Source organism: Mustela putorius, unplaced genomic scaffold (genome assembly GCF_011764305.1).
Source record: "Mustela putorius furo isolate JIRA1106 unplaced genomic scaffold, ASM1176430v1.1 tig00000145_pilon_pilon_pilon, whole genome shotgun sequence".
NCBI lineage: Eukaryota > Metazoa > Chordata > Mammalia > Carnivora > Mustelidae > Mustela > Mustela putorius.
In genome coordinates, this window is record NW_025421294.1 from 39,210,706 (window position 1) to 39,229,108 (window position 18,403).

The window sequence follows — 18,403 nt, forward strand, 5'->3', positions numbered from 1 at the left end:
ATTCATTTAAAAATGTGTATTTTGAAATACCCATTTCAAAGTACAGAAGTTTACATAGCTACAGAAATAATTTGAGGTCAGTTTAAAAAAATGAAACAGTAATAGTTTTTGGTATCACATAAAACTTTTTTTTTTAAAAAGCCAAACCTTTGTTAGTCAGAGGCAATCCTTAGTTTTATACATAATTTGACAATTTCTAAAATTCAGTTTCTCGGCAGCAGTAATTTAAGAGACTTCAAACGATTTTGTCCTTTCTTATTTGGTATTTTTCGCCGGGGGGATTTTTGTGTACTTTTTTTTAATGAAAAGATAAACGCATGAGGGGATAACTTCCTAGGATTAAAATTAATTTGTCTTTTGCTTTACTTTGGTGTTTCTAAAAACTATTGACTTTGTTTAGTCCATAATATTATATTTTTAAAGCAAATTTAAGCTACAAATACTGAAAGTAATCATTTTAAATTTAGAGATGAGGCTTTGGAATCAAATATAGCTGGATATAAGTTCATCAGATCCTGACTCCCACATCCCACCTCCTCTGCAACTCCCACAACTCCAAAAGCATTTTCAAGTGATGTTGATTTTACCAGAGTCTTCCAGCAAAGATGAAAGAGCCATGCATATACAGAGAAAAATGTGATCAGACTTTCCTATTAGATGTCTTTCTTCTCTCTCTTTTATCCCCTGACAACTCTACCATAAAGCACTTCTCACCACCATTCCTAAAAAGGCTTTATAGATCTTTTGAAGCAACACAGCTCTTTCCTTCAGCTTACATATCTCACTTAACAGATGGTAGTAGGTGTTCAGCACAACATAAACCAGGTGATGGTTGTTCTTCAAGTTCTCCTCTTTGGGGCCTTTGTTATTAATCTATGACTTTTATTTACAACAAAAATATTTTGCTTCTCTACTTAATCTGCAAGTTTTCTGAGTGGCAAAAAAATGTCTTGCATCTTATTTTCTTAAGTTAATTAATAGAACATCAGAGGGGAGCTTAGAAGTTTCCTGGTTAAAACTGATAATTTGCTAAGATAACATTTGCACACATTTAACCAGTGATGATGATAACGTTTCATCATGCTTTATCCTTACAAACCAGAAGTTCTCAATTTAGGGTCCAGAGCTAGGGAGTTCTAAAGCTGAAAAATTTGCAATCCTTTACATGTTTATTCAAAAGGATTTCAACAAGCATTTATTCAGTGCCTGTTCTGTGTTAAACACTGAGCTGGGTGGTGAGGGTAGCAGACACTGTGAGCTGACCTTGTGTCTTGCTTTTGGGTATACTGTTCTTTATGTTGAAAATCTCTAAAATGAAGGAGGTCATAGATTTTAAAGCAACTATTTGGTAATGAATCATGTCAGCTGTCACGTCTCTACCCTCTTCTACCTGCCATATGTGGGACACCAGTCTGTAACAGAAGAGGATAAAGACGACACAGAAATAGAACCAGGTTAGAGACATTATAAATTAGTAGGGTCCCTGACATCTATTTTAACTACTTCCAAGTCACATGAACCAATAAACCCTTAAGCTAGCTTGAGTTGTTTTTGGCACTTGTTACCAGGAGAGATTGGATTAATACAAATTTATACCAACCACTTCCAATTTGGTTAACTCTCTTTTAATCTGAGCCAAAATTCAAGCAAAGTAAAGGATAAGCAACACCCGATGGCCAGTTTCCTATATCCTATTCTTGCCACGAGTGAAATGAATTAGCCATTCTTTGAAACATTAAAACAGTAAGACAGCTTTCAAGAATATTAAATGATTATTTACAACTCATATTTTTATTTTGTTTTTTATAATATTAAATATCTTAGTAAACTCAGTTCTCCCAGACACATGGTAATTCCACAATAAATACAGTTACAAGTTCACAACAAACCAAAAGAAATCAGATAGAAAAGCTCTTAGAAGCAAAGGATACATCTGATATTTTAGACTCTTCAAAGAGGGGGATTTTCTCTTCTGGTTCCTTTAAGTCATCTGTCTTCACAGGATGACTAAAATGTAGAGTAAGGTCACAAAGCAGCAACTGGGAGAGCTCTGTGTAAAACAAAATAATAGAAGATACCATCTTGGAGCACATATGTCATAGACAATCATCCTTCTTTTTTTTTTTTTTGAAAGATTTTATTTTTGGGGGTTCCCTGGGTGTCTCTTCATTGAGTGTCTTCCTGATTTCAGCTCAGGTCAAGATCTCAGGATCCTGAGATGGAGCCCTGTGTTAGGCTCTGTGTTCAGCTCAGAGTCTGCTTGAGATTCTCACTTCCTCTTCCCCTCGCCACACTCACATTCTAACTTTGGGGGAAAAGCTTTATTTTTATGTAATCTCTACATCCAATGTGGGCTCGAACCCACAACCCTGAATTCAAGAGCTGTACGTTCCACCAAATGAGCCAGCCAGGTATCCCTATTATTACTTTCTGTAGCTCTTTCTTAGTATTCTCTGAAGTGATTGAGACCACAATTAAGTGTGCCCATTTTAACTTAAAATGCCCATTTGTACTATAAAATAAGAATGACATAAAAATTAACTAGAAGTCTCTACTTGTGCACTATCTTACTAAACTGCAACTTGATTTATAGAAATGTGATTTATGCTTTTTGTCAACTTATTATTTTTGTGTCATATGTTATGTATAGAGAATCAAATAGCATGTTACAAAATTTAGCAGTTCCTATCCCCAAGAGGCAACCACTTTTAATTTTTTTTCCCCCGCTTATATTGTTTTTGTTGCTTTTGTTGTTTTGTATGTGTCTGTGTTTGGTGTCTTTTGGTTTTGTTTGGGGGGCAGGTTGGTATTTACCCCCATATCTCTAAATGACACAAATATTTATTTTTTTAACCACAGGAATTATCTATCTGCTTCTGACTATAGAAGACTATGATAGAGCTCTTTTCACTTACCCCCCAGAGCCCTAGTGTACTTAAGAATACAATTTTTGTTAGCTCAATATTTAAAGGTTAACATTTTTTGATTATATAAATATTCTCCACAGCTAAGCCTTTCCTTTCCTACATGGTGCCACCCAATCAGTTAATAATCTTCTTATTTTCACTATTTAATGAAATTTGTCTATTTATCTATTGATAATGAAATTTCACTATTTATCATAAATATATCCCAAATCTTCCCTAGTTGGGCAGACCTCCTTTTGGTATATAGTCAGATGCCTTAGCTCTCTGCCTTGTTGAAAGTTTCTCCTCTCCTAGAGCCTTCTGATCTACTCTATGCCGGACCGGTGGTTCTCTAGGACTGCAGGACAGCGTGCATCTGAGAACTCCTTTCCCCATTATCCTATGGACTCCTCCCCCCCCTCCCTTGGGTGGAGTATCCTTTTTGTAAAACCTCATTTCTTTCTCTTTTGGTCTGCTACCTTGTTTGGTGGAATATGACCTCAGGAATCAGTAACTTTCTGAAGGAGGAAAAGTTTTGTATCTGAAAATTTCTCTCTCTATACCAATGCTGAATAGATTGACTGACTGTACAAATATAGGTTAGAAATCACGTTTCTTCAGGGTTCTGAGGACTTGCTGCACTTTCTTCTGGCTTCTAGTGTAGCTGTGAGAATTTTCATGATTCTAGTTCTTTTTTTTTTTTTAAGATTTTATTTATTTATTTGACAGAGAGAGAAATCACAAGTAGGCAGAGAGAGGAGGGAAGCAGGCTCCCTGCTGAGCAAAGAGCCAGATGTGGGGCTAGATCCCAGGACCCTGAGATCATGACCTGAGCCAAAGGTAGAAGTTTAACCCACTGAGCCAACCAGGTGCCCGCATGACTCTAGTTGTTAATTGTTATTTCTCTTTAGAAACTTTAAGGACTTTCTGTTCTTCCAGAACAAAATTTCACAGTATTGTACCTTGGGGGTCTACTTTCAACCACTGTGTTGGGCTCTTACATTATAGAAACTCTTCTCCTTCAGCTCTTTAAAATTTTCTCAGATTAGTTCTTTAATGAACTCCCTCCCCATGTATTGTCTGTGTTCTTTCTTTATAACACTCCTAGTTACTGAATGTTGAACTTCCTTCACTGACCTTGTAATTTTTTCTCCCTAAAACTTTTCACCTCTATTTTTTATTTTTTTGCCCTCTATGGGATTGTCTTCTTTTTATCTTTAAACCCTTCTACAGAGGTTATTTCTACTTTCCCACTTAATTTCCAAGAATCCCTTTTTTTTAAAAAGATTTTATTTATTTATTTGAGAGAGAGAGAGTGTGTGAGAGAGCATGAGATGGAGGAGGGTCAGAGGGAGAAGCAGACTCCCTGAGCTGGGAGCCCCGATATGGGACTCGATTCTGGAACTTCAGGGTCATGACCTGAGCCAAAGGCAGTGGCTTAATGGACTAAGTCAGCCAGGCATCCCTCTAAACTTTTTTTTATAGGCTCATGTTCCTATTCCATGAACATAGCATTTTCTCTTGGGTCTCTTCATCTATTGATAGTTTCTTGGGAGTTTTAATCTCACTTCATGATTTCTGTTTCTTTTTCATTGAGGGAATCCATGTATTGACTTTGTCTCGGCTTTTCAAAGTAGATGCTTTCATCAAATATCTACTGCACCAGAGCTATACCTGCTCATATTTAAGACCACAGCACTAAAGACAACTGGAAACTCTGTGCCTATGGTAGCCTGTATTGGGGGGCAAGCTGGCTGGGTATTCTATTGGGGGCAACTTCTGCTCTCAGTGTCTTTAGAATTTTTCCCTTAGGCTAGTCAGATTCCTGAAAGAAAAATCTACTTGAGGGTGTAAATATGGTTAGCAATGTTTTGTGGCCAAGTGGGAAAAGAAAACTGGGAGTCTTGTAATCCAGTATGTAAACTCTGTCTTAATATCTTTGTTTTCAGTACAGTACTCTTTGCCTCAACTTAAGCCTAATGGCTCCAGGCCAGAGAGCCTCTCAGGGAATAAAATTCAACTCTTTTGTCATAGAAAAGGAAGGATTGCTTCATTCAGAGAGGGGAAGAGAACTTGGGGGTCTACAACTTCTTGTTCTTGTTCTTCTTTTAGAAAGAGAGAGGTTGGGGTGGCAGAGAGGGAGAAGGGGAGAGGGAGAGAGAGTCTCAAGCAGGCTGCATGCCTGCATGGAGCCCGATGCAGGGCTCCATCTCACAATCAAAATCATGACCTGAGCTGAAATCAAGAATCAGATGTTTAACTGAGTGAGTGACCCCGGTGCCCCTTTTTAATATTTATATTTATTTATTTATTCAACAACTTCTTAAACATTTACCTAGCCTTCCTGTTCTTAGCCCCACCTTTACCCCCACTTCCAGAGGATTATGGTGCCACCATATATTGCCTCTACCCAGCCAGCTCATGGTTCAGATTTTTGTATGTTAGGGTTCAGACTTTTCTGTTTGCTTTCATTTGCTTTCCATTTCACTATGAACTGTTTTTGAGAGCTCTTTATCTTGTGCATTTTTGTCTCTTTAAAATCACTTTAAATTTAAACCTCAGGTTTACCAGTGACTAGTTCTATGACCTTGGAAGAGTTAGCTAACCTGTCTATGTCTGTTTCACTATCTTAAATGCCAATGGTAGTATTTTCTACCTCACAAGTTGTGAGGACAACTGGGTGCATTTGTACAGTGCTCTTGGGAGAACATCTGGATTATGGTAAATGCTATGTGTCAGCTATTGACATTATTATTGAGAGAAGGAAGTGTGGCTAAAAGGAGTGTTGTTCGTTTAAGCTTCTAAGTTTACCAGAAGTCTGCCCTCTGCTTCTAGCTCTGTGAGCCCCTATAGCTTAACTGCCTGACTTCCCCCAGAGCTTCTGAAGAACACATTCATCACATTCACTGGTTCTATTTTACTTCATGAAAGAATAATCCCCAAATTAGAACAGTTACATATTAAGTTTCAGATAAACCTAAAGCTTTTCTGTTTTAAATGAAGACAAGCAATGAGACTCCAATTATTTATTTAGTAAACACTTACAAGAAGTTATTATATCAAGGTACTAAGTTAAGTGCTAGGAAGACCCTTTAGGAGCTCACAGTTGAGCAGGGATAGAAAAAGAAAGTCAACGTGTAATTACAACACAGTGTGATAGATGATAGGAAAAGGTAGAAGAGATAACATGCTTGTTCAAAAGATTTTTGCCAGTTTAAGTAATTGACTAATAAGTAGCAATTAACCTGGCCGGGTGGAGGTGGGGGTGCAGTAGTGGGCATTTCAGAAGATGCATGAGTTAAGGTACAGATGCGGATAAAGAGCAAATACGTACATTTGCAAGTGGTTCAGTATGGCTGAAGCACAAAATGTGCAGGGAGAAAAGAATGCTAAGATACTGGAGAGACAGCCTGGGGCCTGATCTCAAGAGGTCTTACAGACCATTCTAGGAGGCGTGTTGGACTTTCTTCTGGGACAATAGTGAACTAATGAGAGTTTTTAGGAGATTCACATTTTAGAAAGAAAATCCTTGCTGTATCATTGAGTTTGGTTTTGAGAGATGATGAATTAAGCAGGGATAATCAGATTTCTTTACAACAGATTCCTCGGAGCCTTTCTCAATATGTATTGTGAATTTTTGAGAGAAATACACAGCATACAACACTTCCCAAATTTATTTGACCGTAATAAGGTGGACTCTGTTCTTACTGCACACCACTTACTAACACCTCTGGAGACAGCAGGGTTAGCATATCAAAGTCTGGGAAATATGGCACTCACTATTTGGTGCCTAACTAACAAGCACTCCCCTCTTCTTCTTGGGGCAAAACTTGATTCTATCAGAGATGATCCGTTCCCCAGCTCCCCAGTAAGTCCTGACTGGCCCAGACTGGTCTTGGCAGTCCCATTCCCCTTGACAGCAGCTGGTGTAGGCATATGCATTTGATGCAATGTGGTCATGAAAGGGAAGGGAAAATGTGCTGGAGGGACCTGGGGAAAGGCTTTTATAGAGACATAGGCAGATACAGTGTCTGTAGATGGCCACACCTGCAGGTAATGACTATGAGGGATAAACAGTGAACAGAACAGAGCAGAAAAATGTAAAGAACCTGTATGGTCAGAAGCCTTTAAAACTCTGAATTAATTCTGGGTCTGCCCTACTTTTGATCTCTTATTTCCTTATTGTATAAGCCACATTAAGTCGATATTTTGTTACTTTTATAGCTGAATTCCTTATAACTGACAGAGAAGCTATCCTCAAATATCCAAGAGCTGTCATAAGAAGAATAACTACATACTCAGTGTAGTTTCAGTTTAGAAATAGGACCAGTGTGAAAGAAGACGGGAATAGATTTCAGCTAGTCCATAAGGAGGAACCATCTAAAAAGGAAGAGGCTGCCTGGTGAGATAGTGAGTTCTCCAACAGAGGAAATATTTGGTCAGGGATAAACTGTCCCTAGAAATACTCAGTCATGGAATTTTACATGTTTGGGATAAAATAATAGAATGTCTGTGAGGTGAATGTCTAAACATCATGAACTGTAAGGTCTAATTCTACTCTATGAATCTCTTTAAAATGACGAACCCTTAACTCATAGAATCAAACAAACTTTTAATTTGGAAGGAACCTTAGGGGCTTGGTAAAGATTAACAGATAGAGACACTGAATTTTTCAGAATGTGACATCATCTGCATTTATTGAAGGGAAGGAAGGCAAGTATATTTAAAGAGCTTAGTTAACCAACATCATAAGCTTGTTAGTGTCAGGGATAGGGATTAAGTCTGTTAACTCCCAGAAAAATTCTCAAACATAATTCATCTTTAGAGATCTAGTTCATACTACAGTGTCAACAATTCTTAAGAAATAGAGAAATTCTAATTAGTTGGCAAATTCAGTTATATCCCAGTAGAAGCACAATTTGGCTCTGTTGTTTGTTTTATAACTATGGCATGCAAACATTTTAATTCAGTGATTCCATACTTACCTTTCATCTTCTTCAACTCCAAAGAAATTGTGTTAATGTTTTTAATTATGGCTTCCACATTTAGCTTATGGTCAGTAACATTATTCTTAAACATCTGATTTTAAAAGAGAAACAAAACATATAAATCAGAAGCATTTATGTGCACTTTGAAAATACTTAAGTCTTCCCTAGTTCTAAAAGGAAAATCCATTATTTCAGAACTGAAATAATTGTGAAATAGTAGTCAATATAATGGTTAGAATTCTGTCATAGTAAGACATCAACTTTTTCATTTTCCAAGTGAAGACAGCTCCAACTAGAATTCTTCTTTAATGAAACCAGATAACAAGATGGGGCCCTTACAATAGAAATGCAGAAGTCCCCCCCTTTTTTTTTTTCAGAAAGCCTCAGCACTTATAGACCACTTTATAACTGAGTAGTCATACAAAACTTTCTCTAATTTTATGTAAGACAGTGTATCTTCTAATTTATTCTTGAATAACAAGGTCCACAGAAAAACTCTAAGTACATAGTAAAACTCAAAGTGAGATTCAATTATAATTCATAAACTAAGAAGATGGCAAAAGGGCCACTTTTATTTTAGCTTTAGGAATTAGGGCAATACACTTTCTTAAAAATTCTGGTTAACTAAAATGTATAAATCAACAGGTTACCATGTTATATGTACACTACATTTTTTTTTAACCAATTTTGTCAGGTACAAATACATAAACAGGTGGTTCACTAGAAAGTAATCTTAGCCATTCAAATCTCTCCAAATGATTTGACAAAATAAACCACAATTAGCACACACAGCTCTGGCAGTGTGAAAGTTAGCTATGGGTCAGGCTGCTTGTCCAAAATAATGAAAATAAACTAACCGTTAAGTCAATTTCTTGCCTCTGCTTTCTCCTGAGTCGAAGAATTTATCCTACTTCACTCACTTTAGAGTCACTAAAAAGGTATAAAAATTTCATTTCCCAGTGAATAAAATATATTTTTGCATCCACCTACAATATCCTAGAAGCCAAAAAGGGAATGGTAGTTATCCTCCTTGGTTGGATATAGCAAATCAAAAGATTTGTGTTTGGGGCGGGTGTTGGGGTTTTGGGTGGGGGGAGAAAAGCTGCTAAAAAAGAGGGTGGAGAAAGTGTAATTAAAGAACTTTAAAAATGAGGAATGGTTGTTTACAAAAAATGAAATAAACAACAACAACAACAACAAAACCAAGAGGGAAGCAGAAACTACATGGATAGAGAAATACCCAAGAAAGTTGACCCTCCCACCGCAGGTCTAGTTATCCGGCGCCCTTGAGTGTGCCCTTGGATGGGGGATGGCGGTGGGGGCGGGGGGCAATGCGGGTAGAGGGGTGTCGGAAGGCAGAGCGGAGGCTGGGCCCCACTGGACTGGAGAGAGGACAGAGGTGCGTCAAGCCTTCCGTGGAGATCTGGGTTAGGCCATCGCTCAGAGAAAAGGGAGAGGCCAGTCAAAGGGCATTCCCCAGAGGTGAGAAGTGGTGAGAAGGCTCTGGGGAGGGAAGGAATAGTGGAACCAGAGGCCAAGACACCGCATACTGAAGGCAGTGATGCAACTGCGGCACTGACCTCCAGTCGGGAGGCCGGGAGGCACAGCTCAGGTCCTCATCCTGAGGAGCGAGGATCATCCCCGCAGCTTCTGTTCTAAAGGCCATCCCTTCCTTCTCAGCCCAGTCCACACGTGAGGAGCCCCGGGGTGCCGCTGGCCGGCCCAACCACCCCTTGGTGACTGAAGATAGCCTCAAAGTTTCCACTGCCCTCGGCTCCCAGACCGGATGAGGACCATACAAAACGCATTCTGCATGACCCTGGCCTTGGGACCACCACCAGCCCCTTGTGGAACCCACGGATGCCCGTGAGGAGCCCCCCGGCCGTTGGGGACCCGCCCATTTGGAAGCTGACGATGGAGCCTGAGGCAACCTGGAAATTTCCACAGCTTTGCCTTGCCCCCAAACCGGATCAGGATTATTTAAAAGCCAGTACCTTTGGCTGGTCCACAAACCAACCCTGTGAAGACCCACGCGGCCCAAAGGTCACTACTGCTCTGAGGCAAGTGGGGCGGAGCCGACTGTGAAAAGCAGGACTGTGCATCCTGATTGGCCAGCTTCTCTGCCTCCTGCATCCTGGGAGTTGTAGTCCGAGGCGAAGCCCCCGCGGAGAAGGCTCTGGGCGCCAAACTGGCAGGGATTCCTGCAGCCTGAGGACCTGCAGGACCTGCAGGACCTGCAGCCTGAGAGCGAGCCTGAAGAAGGCGCTGACATTTTTGCTTTCTGTGTGGGAGGCACTGCGCTAGGCGCTTCCCAGCCCTTATCTGCATTTAATTTTCACAGTACAGGAGTGTGATTAAGGCCAGACTCTGTCTAGACTGAAACTGCTCCGGTGTGAATCGTACTCCAGCATTTGTTTAGCTAGAGAGGTGCTGGTAAACAGTTTAATCATTTAGAGTTCGAGCGTCCTCATCTATCATGTGAAGATAATAATAACTGCCTGCTGGTGTTCTTTTGAAGTTTAAGTGAGATAATGCATCAAAGGGAGTTGGCAGAGGATGGGCCCCATAAATGTTAGCTATTACCATTCCTATAAATTTTTATAGATGCGTGAAGAGTACAGACGATACTGGAGTGTATACTGGAGAGATATACACTGGTCTCTTGCCAGTGGGGAAGCTGGGATCCAAGCCATCTTCACTAGATTCCGAAAGGAATCTCTGGTAAGGCAGCCTCTGGGGCTGACTCAGACAGTTCCCTCTGACTTGCTAAGTAAGTCTTTGCCTTCTCTAAATCTTCCCTTTAATATTCAGCAGCCTCTGTCATTTCCTGACAACCCAGAGCACATAATCTCTTGTTTAAGTGCGGTCACTGGCAGTGTGACTCTGTGGAGTCTGTTGTCCCATACAGACGTAGATGACGAAGGGTGCAGGAGAAGCAACTTCAGTCCTAAGGAGAACTACTGATGTAATCTGGGAACACAGGAGCGGCCTTTCTCCCTTCCTTGGTTTCCTCATGTGTTTCCTTATGAGAGGGATGGGCTAGACCAGTGTTTCCTAAGTTCCACTCACTGTAAGGCTACTGTTAGGACTATTTGCCCTGAACTGTGTACCACCTGTTTTATTCCCTTAGTACTTTAAATTTACTTCCCTTTAAAATTTAAATTTACTTTTAAAGTTTTTTTGTATCACCAATGTAAACAGAAGCTGATAGGAAAAATAAAGACAATGGGAATAAGACGTTTGTAATCATCTAAACATTTCTTGCCTCCTGATGGCGGTGTTCCTGTAGCTGAGTCTCCTTTGTTAAAATGGGTTATTAAGTGTTAGCGAAGTGTTAAGGATAGTGTAGCTCAAACTCAGACTTTCTTTTTGAGGTAATCAGAAGAATTGAAAGAGTTGGAAGGGGAATAACACTTATAATTACGCGTTAATGCCTCTGTACCATATGAAACCACCTCTCATATCCTTGGTGGGATAAGTCCCACACTTTCTTCAAACTAGATTTAGGTGCTGTCCAATATACCATCCCATTCTAAAACTCCTTCCTTCTCGACATGCTATAGGTACCTTTCAAAACTCACCTCAATCCTGGAAAGAGTCTTCTTGAATGAACCTTACCAAAATCTACAGTTTCATCCCAGTTTCTCTGCCAAGGCTTCCTTTACTCATTAGACAGTGTACACTTCCTGCTATCAGAGTCTTGCATTTTCTGATTTCTGATATATGCGCTGAGCAGTTCTCATCTAATTCTTTGAGTAAAGGAGACACAGAAGGTCAGGCAACAAATATTCTTTTGGCACTCACCTATTAAGAATTATGTTAGAAGCTTTCATCTTCTGACAACTCTTTGAGGTGGCTGTTATCACCCTAGTTGTGTAAAAAACAAAGCTCGAGTCCAGAGTTTAGCACTTGCTCAGGGGCACAAGAAACAGATTCACATCCTGTATGTGCAACTCCTGAGCCTTCTGTTCTATTCTCTGCACTAAGCTGTCTCCCAGCCAGGACACCATCTCCTGAAACAGTAAACAAGGACATCATGGCTCCATGGTGTGTGTGTTTCACAGATCACTGATCTTGAACACGTGTACTAACGCACATCCAAGCATACAAGTGACCAACATGGGATGAGGAACATTTATTTTTGAAATTAAGGACATTATCAAAGCAAAAATAACTGTCATCACTGTTTTTATAAAAGCAGAGATAATTTGACATCCAAAAAGAAAGGAAGAAAGAAAAAAGAAGGAAGGTTATAGTAATTTCAGGTAAGACCAGCTTCATAAAAAATTTACTGGATGTCTTTTTTCTTCACCCCCTTGTATTGATTCAGACTAGTGAAAACTAGTCTCAGACCTGCACCCAGATATATGTTCGGAAACTCCACATAGATTATAGCAGGAGACGATAAGGTGTTTAAGAGAAGCAGGGTGAAAAACATAGGTGAGTGGAGATAGCATTAGGACTGAGAATCCTGAAAATCCAGTGATGATGGGGGCTGGGCCTTGGTAGGATGAGGAGTCTGTGGGGCCACATCATCCCAAACCCACTGACCCCATTCACAAGATTCAGGAAGTGTTTGTGGGTCCTGCTTCAGCTCAGATACCTGTGGGTTAGGATTCTGCTTACGGGACTTCTGATAGAATACAAAGACCTTCCACCCATCCCAAATGCTGATTACTTCTTCTGAGTGGATTCAAATGCTGTGATTTGGAAAATATCATCATGAAGACTTTACAAAAAGAAGAATAAGAAGAATCAATTTTGTATTTCTTTACAATAAGTGGTATAAGATGAAAAAAGAGATGTGGACTCAGAAAAAGATAGATTGTAATAATGTATTTTCCTTCACAAAAATGTCTTAACGTAATGATGACTACTTATTATAGTGTTTTTCCTCCCTAAGTAACTATAGATTCTTATTTCTTTTCCCGAGAAAATAAAACTTTCAAAGCCTGTTCTGCTACTTAAAGCTTGAGATTGTTATAGATGAGCCCCTTAAAAAAATCTATCTTCCTTAATAAGTTTGCAACGCTTTACTGGAACTCCGTCCAGGTTGCAATTGCCGATTCTAATGTTAATCAAATAAAGAAGATTAAAAAGCTGGCAAATTCTCCCATAAAGAGAAAAGTTGTTACAGAAAAACAAGGTGATTAAGCATTTTATGGAGTCGGGTGTGAGTGTCTCAGTTAGTTTTATTACGAATTCTTGACATAAAGTCTTCGTTTCCAGGAAAACAAATTGAATAAATTATCTCATCTCTTGCCCTTGCTCTCAGAGTTCCCATTCCTACTGTTTCCCTGCTCATCATCAATTACAAGTGCAGGACTCTGCTTGGGGACTGGCTCCCGTTGAAGTGTCAACTTCCATCTGAATATGGCTTTGTACAACCCTCTTGCAAATAAATTAGGAGGTCACAGTTGCCTTCTTAGATCATTACATGTGCAGCATGACCAGAATCTGATAGATCAAGGTAATCTCCCCATAGCCAATCATGGAAAGAAAGAGAGAAGGCACGTGACTTTGGCCACTGTGGTCTGAGGTGAAAGGTGGGCTTCTTGCCCCATTGTCTTCTTCGAGCAGCTGCTGTTCTACTGGGAAAAATAATTTTCTTTTTCTCCAGAAGAAACACACTTCTGAACTATAGAAAGGTGTTACTAACAAAAATCCACATTGCTCACTGTAACTAAAGTATTTTCACTTGTAATTAAGAAATTACACGAAAGAAGGATATCCTGCCATTTGTGAAATGGGGTGGACCCTGAGGCCACTATGTTAAGTGAAATATGTCAGATAGAGACTTATACATGGAATCTAAAAACATTGAACTTCTAGAAACAGATAGTAGAATGGCAGTTGCCAGAGGTTAGGGGGTGGGGGAAACGTGAAGATGTTGGGGAAAGGGGACAGATTTTTTGTTACAAGATGAATGAATTCCACGGATCCAAAATGGTGCCTGCTGTTAACAATACTGTATACTTTAAAGCTGCTGTGAAAGAGGGGATTTTAATGTTTTCACCATAAAAACAACAGCAATAAAATGCTTATTATGTGAAGTCAAGGATGACCTTGCTATGGTAAACATTTCATGATAGTTATGCATATAAAATCATCTCATTGTACACTTTAAACTTAATGCTATATGTCAATTATACTTCGATAAAGTGGAGGAAAAAAAATAGTCCGTACCAACATTTTTCTCTGAAATAGGAAGCTATCCAAATATATAGCTGCCAGATAAAATATAGTACACCCAGTTAAATTTGAATTTTAAATAAACAACAAATAATTTCTTTACTGTGAGTATTTCTTAAGTATTGTGATGTACATACTTATATTTAAAATGTATTTCAAAGTCAAATTTAACTGGTAATCCTGTACTTTTACTGGCAAAATTTGGCAACTCTATACCCCAAACACTTAAGCCCCTAAAAAGAAAAGCAAACAAACAAACAAAAGAAAAAAAAATAAGAGAAAACAAACCGTTCTGAAGACTTGTAGATTTAATAGGTATAGAAGCCAAGAGAGAATATTGAAGTTTTCCAACTTGATGCCCAAAGTAATAAAATACATACACTTACTGTGCCAGAATTTGGCCCTCTTCTTCCTTCAACTGAAGTTCCTGTAATGCAAGAATGAAGCTAGGTCTTTGAGAAAACAAATAGACAAAAGCTGACAGTATTCAGCAAGGTGCTATTTTTGACAGCTGCTGGCTATGCCTGTTTGTCCGAAAACTCTGTGTGCTTGGCTTTTTAGAAAATGCCTTTATCCAGCAAGACATATTCATGATACAAGTTGTGTTTATTTCCAGAGATCCACCAATCAGAGGAAACCTTTTCTGTCCCCAAATAAAATATGTTTCCAATTCTATCACGTCTGCCTGGCATCCCCCGACAATACTTCCCCTGTTTATTAAAGACATAGATCCTGATCAGATTTTCTTCCCCTAGGCGATACCCTCACCTCCCTACACCTACACCTCACCCTCATCAGCCAGCCACGCAATGAAAAATGAGCATCTTTATGAAAAAATTATATTATGTTCATGGAGTCAATTACAAGAGAATATAAGTGTATACTCACCTTTTGTAAATGAAAATATGTACATATGCATAAAAGCAAGTTTGGAAGAATAGACACCCACATGTTACCAAGGATCTCTGGGTAGTGAGATTTATGGGTGATTTCATTTCTCTGTGTTTATTTATGCAGCCCAGCTGTGACTTTAGTCCCAGTCCTCTTCTGTATATTTTAAACTCCCCAGGCCATCTCACAATGTGGTATAACATCAATCACTGTAAAGCAGAGTTTCTCAAGCTTTACGATGCACAGTTACTTAGGAAGCCCATGATATTGCAGATTGCCGGGCTTGCCCTGAAGACTTTGACTTATATATCTAAGGTCGGGGTCCCTAAATCTGCACTCCTAATCCTTCCTCCTTCTATCTGAACCTAGTTTGACTGCAGACCATACTGTGAGGTATAGTGAATGACTTATGGGCTTTACCAGGCCTTCTTCTACAAATTCCGTGTGCATGATCATGGTTGAAACTTATTTTGGCCACTGATGCCAGAATTCAGTCATTTTATGTATGTGTATATATACACATACATATATACACATATGTATATACATATGTGTATATAGATATATACACACATATAATTTATATACATATATATGATATATACATATATATAATTTAATATACATTATATAGAAATATATTTTTATATACTATATACATATTTACAAATTATATAAAAATATAATTTTCAAGTATAAGTCAGTCCCTTTAATTTCCCTTGAGAGAGGCAAGTGTTTCAGGTGGAAGGCCCCCTCAGCACAGCAGCATGGAGATTCACCACGTCCTCTTGATTCTCAGGGGCGGAGGTGGGGGGGCTCTGGGGGTGCGGGGGTAGGGGGCTCTGGGGGTTGGGGGTGGAGGTTGGGGAGGAGGTGGGGGGGAGGGATGAACATTCCATTCCAGTTTCCGGTTCTTCCTAATTTAGGTCTGTGTTTCTTTTGTTTCCTTGGCTTTTTGTTTGTTTGCTTCCAGTTTCCTTGCCGTTATGATGAAAAGTCTAGTGTTAGGTGATTTTGTTTTTAAACATTCAACATTTTTATATGTAGTTTTTGGCAATAAACCTCCACCCACCTCCAGATCTGCTACCCTCACCCTGCTGTGGGAAACCACCACACCCCACCTGTGCTGCTTGCAATGGCATCCTCACTGGTTTTGCCACTGCTTCTCTTGCCCTCCAGGATCTATGATGATTGGCTTGCTCCACACACTACAATTGGAGGAGGTTTTTAAGATGCAAATTATAGGGGCCCCTGGGTGGCTCAGTTGTTACGCATCTGCCTTCAGTTACAAGTTCACATCCCAGGACCTGGGATGGAGGCCCCTGCTTGGTGGGAAGCCTATGTCTCCATCTCCCACTCCCCCTGCTTGTATTCCCTCTCTTGCTGTCTCTCTCTCTATCAAATAAATAAATAAAATCTTTAAAAAGAAAAAAAGATGTAAATTAGATCATGTCATTCTCTAGCTTAAAACCCTCCGGGGTCTCTCTCCTCCTCACTCCTCAAACACTCTAAGCCCAGGTCAATGAGGGTTTTGTAACTGTTTCCTTCTGACCCTCCCATACTGACTCCTTTTCATGCTTTCGGGTTGAGAGGGGCCATCCTCTAATATTACCCCATTCTCTAGCCCTGCTTCTAATTTCCATAGAATACTCGATATCATTTGGAATTCTAAAATTTCTGTTTACTTTTTTGGGTTGGTTTGGGTCTGCCTCATTCACACATACCTCTTGGAAGGGCAGGAACCTGTTGTTCCTCATCCCCCCTCCTTGTTTATCACAGTACCCTGTGCCTAGCCCAACTCCTGGCATATAGCAGGTGCTCAATAAATCTTTGTTCAGTTCAGTCCAGCGTGGGGAAATGAATTGGCCTGCTGCTATAGCGGCATCTTTGAGAGTCGGAGAAACCGGGTCGTGCATTGGCACGTGCCACTCTGTGGGACTCCCAGCAACACTCTGACAGCAGAAGTCCCCCCTCATGGCCTCAGAGCCTTCTGCAAGAGGGACAGCCCCCGTGGGAGCGAAGCCAAAAGAGGATGAACCACCCACTGTAAACATTAAGCTTTCCCCCTTAGTTCTGTCTGCTCTCTCACGCTGGCACACAGACCACGGGTCCAACAGATCCACGAAAAGCAGACTCATGGCTGTTCTAGAAAACAAACAGGCCTGAAAGACTTCCAAGCAGCTTTGTGTGGGAAGGATCACGCCATTCCGGTCCCTGATGAAGGAACCTTCAGGGCTGTGGATCCTCACTTGAATAAAAATCAAATGACTTCGGATCTGTCCAAAATGAAGGATGTTTCAATACTTTGTGTGTAAAAACACTGATATTTTGCTTCTTTTTTATTAAACAGATCTTATTATTTTTCAGAATCTTGTCAGCATAATCGTTTTATGGGTGGATGAAATATTCAGCCCCGCCGCTACAGGAGTTCTTTTCCAGCAATTACCTTGTGGCACTTTCACTGTAATTAGGTTTTTGCCGAGGATTTTTCCCCGGGTCTGTGTAATAAATGAAATATGACCAGAATTTAAATTTGTCAATTACAAGCAAGCATAGTGCATAAACACACAACAGAGCCATGAATTCCAAACCACAGTCTGTTCCTGGGGGCCAGACGCTCTGAAAATTAAAATGGAAATAAAACTACTGATGGCAAGCGAAAAGTAGCCCCTAAAGAAAGCAAATCTCCCCAAACACTCATGCGTGATTCTACCCAACGGTGTGAGCTCTTGATTACAAATTCTTCAGTGTGAAAGCTGCCAGATTAAGGAGCAAGCAGTGGATTTGAGTTAAAATAATCTACACGGGCCTCTGATCTCCTACCCTATGAATTCCTAGGTTTCCTGAGGCCAGATCCAAAGGATTTTGGACAAGGCAGGCCGGATCCCCACTGCTATATGCCGCCTGGTGGTGGTGGTTGTCTCCCTGAGTGGCTCAAGGATGGACAGATTCTGAGACTGAATCTGTTGTCTCCCAGCAATTTCTTTCACTGACCTGACTTCAATAATTGCTCCTCTGGGGCCCTCTGCCGACCATCTCTTGTACAGTGGGGGATATTCTAGGAGTCTGCACTGACAGACTCCAAAAAATCTTTTAGTTCATTAAAACAACCACAAAACACAAGCAGATTTTTAAAACTTACACATATAAGGAGCCATAGGCAAGGAAAAAGGAACTTCCATTTTTATAAACTTACTGAATCCTATGCATCAATGCATCAACGAACCTTTCTGGAATACATCTTCTTGGTGTCTGTGTTAGATGGCAAGTTTTATACATTTAGTGGTGAGCCCAAAACAACAGGTCTCTTGCTGGGCTTGGAGCCAGACATGAGCAGCTCGTGGTCTGGAGGAAGAGACAAACCGGGATCCACAAATGGCACAAAAACATATTAAGTGATTATTTAATTAGGCATTGTTCTGGAAG

General features: G+C 40.0%; 2 protein-coding genes across 5 annotated transcripts in view; one reads left to right on the plus strand and one right to left on the minus strand.

Annotated features, from left to right (window-relative positions):
• The window catches only part of LCP2 (lymphocyte cytosolic protein 2), a 57,890-nt gene extending 43,129 nt beyond the window's left edge, over window positions 1-14,761 (plus strand). For both annotated transcript variants that reach the window (XM_045075615.1, XM_045075614.1), the window contains one exon: window positions 9,575-14,761. In XM_045075615.1, coding sequence (XP_044931550.1) covers window positions 9,575-9,634 — 60 coding nt within the window. In that variant the 3' untranslated portion in view covers window positions 9,635-14,761. The remainder of the gene's footprint in view (window positions 1-9,574) is intronic.
• Window positions 3-9,996, minus strand: CUNH5orf58 (chromosome unknown C5orf58 homolog). Of its 3 annotated transcripts, none has more exons than XM_013062577.2 (4): window positions 9,889-9,974; window positions 8,752-8,824; window positions 7,892-7,985; window positions 3-2,050 (listed from the first exon to the last, which is right to left on the minus strand). In XM_013062577.2, exons 3-4 carry the CDS (start codon window positions 7,983-7,985, stop codon window positions 1,899-1,901), a joined length of 246 nt encoding a protein of 81 aa, XP_012918031.1. In that variant the 5' UTR covers window positions 8,752-8,824; window positions 9,889-9,974; the 3' UTR covers window positions 3-1,898. The 3 variants fall into 3 exon arrangements, with proteins under 3 accessions (XP_012918031.1, XP_004737680.1, XP_004737678.1); XM_004737623.3 differs by having other exon boundaries at window positions 8,752-8,890; window positions 9,889-9,965; XM_004737621.3 differs by lacking the exon at window positions 8,752-8,824 and having other exon boundaries at window positions 9,889-9,996.
• Window positions 14,762-18,403: the final 3,642 nt, after the last annotated feature.